The following is a 7,874-nucleotide window of genomic DNA, read 5'->3' as shown; positions in this document are numbered from 1 at the left end:
TCAAACGGCGTTTACAAAACTTTAACAAAAATAATTTCTCTCGTATGACAGGTACGGCTTCGAATGTCAGGCGAGGTGATGTAAACTCAGTCAGTCCAATATTCTCTTGACCTTCTCTCCGCGGTTCTCGCCTGCTTTAAGTCTGCCCGTCTCCCTGGCTCGATTAACCCTCCCCTATCTGTAAACCGCGGCAGCCCAGGGGACTGGGGTTTTTTTTAATCAAAGAGTTGAGTTGCAACGCGTTTCCTGGAACTCTTTTATAATGTCTTTCACACGTGTTCGGCTGCGTTGCAGTCTCTGCAAGGGGTAGAGTGTTAATACCTGGAGTCGGTGGCGCTCCCTGCCACACTGCAGCCTGCACTCTCACAACAACTCGCTGGACAAGATGATGGGACTTTGCACTGGACTGCTCCTGTCTGCCTTACTCCTCGTTCAGGTCAATGGGGTGCCTAAACCTAAAGTAAAACCCGGTCCACAGACTCCAGCCGGTAAGAAGATACATTTATATACTCTTGATGAAAACAAAAGTTATTCCACCTTTTTTTTTTAATCAGTTTCTTATACTTTCGAACCCTCCCGCCCATAAAGTACAATAAGTATGTTTCATCAGTTACTTATCCTTTAGAATTTCCCCGCCCATACAGTATGTTTCATCAACGTATAATTTAGAACTCTCCCGCCCATAAAGGTAGATTAAGTATAAATTTCATGTCTCTTACTCTTTAGATATCTCCTGCCCAAATGACCAGTGTTAATGCATTTTTTCCAACATGTACTTAAGGAATTTCACCTGTTTTAAGGAGTTGTTTGCATCCAAATCAATATTGAGTGAAATAGCACAACTCATGATATAATTTCAATATTATTCTGAAATTATGAACGATATTGACTGTTCGTGTTATCTTTTGTTCAAAATCTTCAGATTATTCATCCTGCAGATTACATGTATTAGTTCAGGAGTTATAATTGGACATCCCAGTGCTGCCATGGTTACTTACTGAAGGAACACCTAGACTTTAGCAACGTCTTTAATTGTATTTGGCATTTAAACCCAAGTGACGAGAGAGGCAACCATTCTAACTGGTCAAACCATAAATAATGTTAATGGTGTATCAACTGGACTAGGTTAGTGCTAAGAAATTCGAGCTAATTTTCCACAGTCTTATTGATAATAATAAATCATTGCAGAAAACACTTACGTAGGACATGCATTAAACATTGTGAACATCAACATTGCAACATAAAAATTCCAAGATGCATTGTAACGAAAGAGCCACCAACATTGCTATCCAAACATGACATTGACCAGGTATGAAACCAGGGAAATTTCATATCGATACAAGGAACTGCAGATGCTGGTTTACAAGAAAAGGCACAAAGTACTGGAGTAACTCAGGGGGTCAGGCAGCATCTCTGAAGAACACAGATAGTGATGTTTCAGGACGGGACTCTTCTTCAGACTGATTGTTGGGTGGGGGGGGGGGGGGGGGGAAGAAAGCTGAAAGAAATTCCATGTGTCTGTACTTGTACTATAATAAACAAATTATTCCCCTATTTCAGTATCAGGAGCATCCTCAAAATAACCATTTTGATGCTGTGGGACAATGGGTTTGTGGAGGGAAAATATCAATGGAAATTCTCTTTGCATATCCATCACTTTGTTGGTTATATAGACTATTAGATGGGGACTGGTCGTGTTGCAACGTATGCCAGCATTATCGTAGTTGCCTTGTAAATATTTACAGACAATAAAATGAATATTAGGTTTCAGCTGCTAACATCTTCAGTGTTCCACGTTTCATTATGTACTTCTGTGTGATTGTGTCACCCGAATGTCGTGAATGCCTACCGCAGTCCATCTGTGCTTTAATGTATCCGGTTCCGATCACTTTGTCAAATGATTGATCAGTGTCTGTGTTTTTCATGCTTCTTGGCGTTTCACCCCAGCCTGCAAGCAACAGATTATTATGTCACTATTATAAATGATTTACAGTTGATGGGATTGGAAGTGAAAAGTTGTACTTGACCCTTCGAAGAGTACTCATTGAAAGCAGCCTCACTTCTGTTGGGAACTGGTCGCCCTACTTTGTTCAACTGTCTCTATGGAATTCAATGTGTATGATTGTAGGATTCTGGAATAGTTTGCAAAGACGATGCTATCTGTTGAAAAGTAAAGCCTAACTTTTTAAATGTTGTTATTATCTTTGTGGTTGTTGAAAGTAGTGTTATTACAATGCAGCTGAGACACACTGGGTTCAGTTCAGACTACTGTTGGCTTACCCAATTCTACATGGTTGGTAGGAATACTTCATTTGGCCACCGTGTCCATTGGAGAAAATAACTGCAGTGACCCCTACTGGAAGGCAGTGAGAGGCATTGGCTCCAGCCCTGTCCTAATAATGGTCGGCTGTTCCAATTCCAAGAATGTCCCATGGAGAGAGGGGCCCCATAGTGCTACTGCATCTCAATAAAGCATTCAGGCTGAGGAAGTGGGAATTTTCAATGAAAAAATACCTGTGTTAAAAACAGCAGTTGTACCATTCATAAATAAGTGATAGGAACATAAGGATTTAGAGGTATGAATTCTAGACATTGATTTAATTTTGGTAAATTCTGAAGCGTGTAGAAAATCTGATTTTAGCACATAGTTCCAGATTGTACATTTGTCCAAGATTGAAGTATCAGGCAGAAGCAGATAGTTGGAAATAATTACCCCTTTGCCTCCTTGGGAGCCAGCATGGACACGATGGGTCAAATGGCCTTCTCCTTCATCATTATACTTTTTGTTGCATTGCCCATATTCAGATGATCAATTTCTAATAATTGCCAACAAATATGTATGTAACTCAAGTGGAAACTATATCTAATGGAAAGTCATCTGAAAGGATTTGCACTGTACCTGCCTGCACTCTGCGAGAAATCAAGCCTGCCTGAAGTTTAAATTCGCCTATATCTTTCAATATAGTTTTCATCCACCCTGCTCTGTTCAATTTATTGAAAACAAACCAAAACTTTTACTGTACCATTCTACTGTTTTTTTTAAATAGTGCTGTTTTTTTCCCTTTTTCCTTCCGCCTACAATATTTAATATGTAAAATAATATGTGATTCTGTTCCATTCTGTTTGTAGTTTGTTTGGTTGTTTGTTTGTTTGTCTTTTTGCACAAAGTCCACGAGCATTGCCACTTTTCATTTCACTGCACATCTCGTATGTGTATGTGACGAATAAACTTGACTTGACATGACTTGAAAAGTCCCCAGTGTCATAGAGAGTGAACAGAATGGCTAGTGTGTCATTTGGTGTAGAAAGTTCCACATTAAATCAAAACCTGTGCTCATTCAGGAGGTGCCAGTGAGATCACAGATTATTCTCTGAGCAGGGTTAAGGCATTTTACTAGTTTTCTCTTTTATATTTTATACAGTGTAAAGGCAAAAAAAAAAAAGCCACTCTTGGCAGCATTAATGCTGTTCTGGTAAGTCACTGCATCACACATGCTTCAGCCACAGTATTGGTGCATAATTATTTAACTGTTGCCTAAATTACAAAGGCCAGCTTGTTCCATCAATCTTAACTGATTCTTTATGCTCTTTCCATATTTCAGGCAATCAACTCAACACCAGCCCCTGGATCAATCCAAGTTCTTCACTAATTTTTCCTGTAAATCTATTCTCCCCATCATTATCATCAACTCCCCTCCGAATTTATTAGGGGCAATTTATAATGCTTCATTAACGTACCAAACCTTATCTCTTTGTGATGTGGAAAGAAACTGGAATGCCGCTAGGAAACCCATACAGTCAAAAATAGGACATGCAAATAACACTCAACAAAAGCTTTTCATTGTACCTCGGTACGCGTGACAATAAACTAAACTGAACTGAACAGACAATACTAGAGGTTAGGATTGAACCTAGGTCGCTGAAACTATGGGGCAGTAGCCTTACCTGCTGCGCCACTGAGCTGCCCCAACCCTATCACAGAAAATTACTGCTTTATTCTTAAAATGTGATGCAAAAGTCCAACACTATGTCACTAGTTACAGCACATACTGAATGCCCAGCTACCTATTTCTAATAGTTTCGAGTGCTTTTTATGAATGCTTGGCGGGGAGAGGGTCCCTGTTGGCTGTGTTATTTACGTTGATGATTACTGTTTCAGCCCAGATGTGAACATCATATGATCAAAACTTAAAAACAAAATTACAGAAGCTTGCAAAAATATTTAAGCAATAGATGATCAGCCATGATCACAGTGAATGGCGGTGCTGGCTCGAAGGGCCGAATGGCCTACTCCTGCACCCATTGCCCATTGTCTACTGTCTATTTAGGCAATACTCCAACATTACGTTCAGAATATTGGCCCAGTAATAACACATTATCCACATCTGGACTGGCACTGTGAAGCAGATGTATATCTTTTCAGTTTACAGAGTAATTTCATAGTTTTAGTTTTAATTCCTTGAGTACATGTTATTGTCTACCCATATTTTATAATCAGACAATAGTTTTCTTCCAGTTCTCCAATAGGTTTTGGAAAATCACGTACATTATTTCCACAAATAATGTGCTACGTTTAAAGATTAGTTTCAGATTAAAATCGGTTTTACAGATTAAAATGTAGAGAGGTAAAAAAATGGGAAGTGCCAGGAATAAGGAACAGGCCAATTTCCGGTGGCCCTTGCTGTCTCCTCCCCTTCTCAGCTCTCTGAGGGCCCTCTGGCTCCTCCTCTTCCTTTCTTCTTCCCCCCCCCCCCCCCCACACATCAGTCTGAAGAAGGGTTTCGATCCGAAACGTTGCCTATTTTCTTCGCTCCATAGATGCTGCCTCACCCGCTGAGTTTCTCCAGCACTTTTGTCTACCATAAGGAACAGGGAATCCTGGTATCTATAAATTCATCGCATGACAACTGACATAGTTTTGACTTTGGCACCACACAATAAAAATAAAGTATCTTTTGTGATAATGTATAAGAATTGCAGCTAAAGTCGATGGAACCAACTAATCCTTGTAGAATGCAATGGTTGAGTAATTGTGCATCAATGCTGTGCCTGAAGCAAGTGCAACGCTTTAGATTATCAGAATACCACCAATGTTGCCAAGAGTGGACAGGTAGGTGCACAGGAAAGGTTTGGAGGATATGGGACCAGCTTGGATGGGGCAGCATGGACAAGTTGGGCTGAAGGGCCTGTTTCCATGTTGTATGACTTCTTATGACTCTATGAGTGATTGGGCGATGCCGCACGAGCATGCTCTCGCTAAATGTCAGCAAAAATAAGTAATGATTGACTTCGTAAAGGGGAAATCAGGAGACCATCTGCATGTGGACCAACAGTGGAGTGAGATAGCAGCTTCTAATTTCTGGCGTTAACATCTGGGGTGACCTATCCTGGGCTCAGCACAGGGATGCATGTCGTCGAATACTCTTAACAAATTTCTGGATACATATATATATAATAACAGATGCATCATAGCCTGATATGGCAAGTCCAATGCACAGGAATGCAAGAGGCTGCAGAGAGACGTGGACTCAGCCCAGTCCATCACGGACACAGCTCTCCCCATCATGGAGAGCAGCTACACGGGGTGCTGCATCCACCATCAAACATCTCCATCATCTGCTACACACCCTCTTCATGCTGCTCCAGTCAGGCAGGAGATGCAGCAGCCTGAGGTCCCGCAACACAAGGTTCGAGTACAACTACTTTCCTACTCTCTGGATGCTTTCAAGAGAGAGCTAGATAGGGCTCTTAAAAATAGCGGAGTCAGGGGATATGGGGAGAAGGCAGGAACGGGGTACTGATTGTGGATGATCAGCCATGATCACATTGAATGGCGGTGCTGGCTCGAAGGGCCAAATGGCCTACTCCTGCACCTATTGTCTATTGTCTATTGTCTATTGTCTACAACCATCAAGTTCTTGAACCGACTAACACATGTCTAATCATACCCTGGCAATGGAACACCATGGACCACCTTGTGCAATACCATGGACTTGTTTTCCAATTGTCTTTTGCATTCATGTTTTTTATATTCAGTATTTAATTTTTCACAGACTTGTAGAATGTAAGTGTAATTTATAATTTTGGTTTCTGTACATTGGCCGTCTACAAACCTGTGACGCTGCTGCAAGAAATATTAACATTGTACCTGTACCTTCCCAAACTTGTGCTTAGATGGCAATAAACTTGACTTGACTTGAGTTGGTCCTTTTGCTCCTTCACTGCAGGAATACACCTTGAAGATTCATACCAGTAAATTATCTTAACCCTGCTCTGCTGTAAACCGTGCAACATAGTCAAAACACAAAGAACATGGAATTGCTCACTTATGATTCCCAAATCCATGTAGTCTTGCTGATACGTTATACTGGTATCTTCCCCGAGCTATTGTGTCCGATGAAACGTCCGATGGATTTAGGGGCAATATTCAAAGCTAATTTGAAACAAAAATGCACAATACCACTGGCTGTGAAGCAGAACTCTTAACAAATACTGCAAAGTTGGCGCTCTCAATAAGCTGAAAGCTAGGGGGGTTTTTTTGCACCTATCCCTCAATTTGTTGTCACCTACATTTCTGCCCTCCTTCACGTCTTCCTTTCTTTCTTTCCCTTTCATGCAGGTCTTTGCCGAACTAAACCCACCGATCTTGTCTTCATCATCGACAGCTCTCGGAGTGTCCGCCCTTCTGAATTTGAACAGGTGAAAGTGTTTGTGTCCCAGGTCATCGAATCCCTTAGTATCGGCCCAAATGCCACCCGGGTTGGAGTGGTCAACTACGCCAGCACGGTCAACCCCGAATTCACCCTCAACGCACACCGCAACAAGGCCGCCGTCCTGCGGGCAGTCTCCCAGATCAAGCCACTTTCCTCCGGCACCATGACTGGCTTGGCCATCAATTTTGCAACCAACATCGCTTTCAATGAGGCCAGCGGAGCACGGGTGAAATCCAACGCTGCCAGCAAGGTAACTATCGCTACTTTTTAATAATACAACCAAAGAGACTATCCATTCAGTCTGATTTTACACCAGGTTTCTGTAATAGTGGATATTTTTTAAGGCAGAGACCGATAGATTCTTGATTAGTACGGGTGTCAGAGGTTATGGGGAGAAGGCAGGAGAATGGGGTTAGGAGGGAGAGGTAGATCGACCATAAGGTCGAAGATAGACACAAAAAGCTGGAGTAAACTCAGCGGGACAGGCAGCATCTCTGCAGAGAAGGAATGGGTGATGTTTCGGGTCGAGACCCTTCTTCAGAATGGTCATAAGGTCATAAGGAATAGGAGTAGAATTTGGCCATTCGGCCCATCACCTACTCCGCCATTCAATCATGGCTGATCTATCTCTCCCGTTATGATTGAATGGTGCAGGAGACTTGATGGGCCAAATGGCCTAATTCTGCTCCTATCGCTTATGACCTTCTAGAAGTGTTAAGCTTCAGCAATAGGTTTTCATCCTTCCAGGGATAGCTTCCATCTTCATCGAAAGGCCTGGTGTCCCCATTTCTGCCCCTTGGACAGTAACAATGCTGAGTGCAAGATATCAGATTTGATGCTCACTATTTAGTCAATACAGATAACTATCTAATGAACATTCAGCTGAAAAATCACCTGTGATAAATCCACGAATCCATTAACGCTTTGAAGTGGTTCAAATGTTCAAGTGAAATAAATGGTATACAAAAAATACACCATTTCAATTAGCTAAAATGAATGAAGGAAAATTTAAGAACTAATAGACTATTTGACCCGCTCAGTCAAATCATAACTGATCTATTGATCCAGTGTTGTCATCCTGCTCCAAGCCTGTTCCCGGCATAATTTAAAAAGAGGAACTCGTGATATTCCCATTCTGTTGGATTTTAAGGTACCCAAGCT

General features: G+C 41.6%; 1 protein-coding gene across 1 annotated transcript in view; it reads left to right on the top strand.

The window, feature by feature from the left end:
• The first annotated feature begins 253 nt into the window (after positions 1-253).
• Positions 254-7,874, top strand: part of matn1 (matrilin 1) — a 31,096-nt gene continuing 23,475 nt past the window's right edge. Inside the window, exons 1-2 of the mRNA XM_033044971.1 lie at positions 254-488; positions 6,620-6,963. Of these exons, the coding sequence (XP_032900862.1) occupies positions 386-488; positions 6,620-6,963 (447 nt within the window). The 5' untranslated portion in view covers positions 254-385. The remainder of the gene's footprint in view (positions 489-6,619; positions 6,964-7,874) is intronic.

This window comes from Amblyraja radiata, chromosome 27 (assembly GCF_010909765.2).
Source record: "Amblyraja radiata isolate CabotCenter1 chromosome 27, sAmbRad1.1.pri, whole genome shotgun sequence".
Lineage (NCBI taxonomy): Eukaryota > Metazoa > Chordata > Chondrichthyes > Rajiformes > Rajidae > Amblyraja > Amblyraja radiata.
The sequence above is the reverse complement of the archived record's forward strand: the minus strand, read 5'-3'. Positions and strand labels throughout refer to the sequence as shown.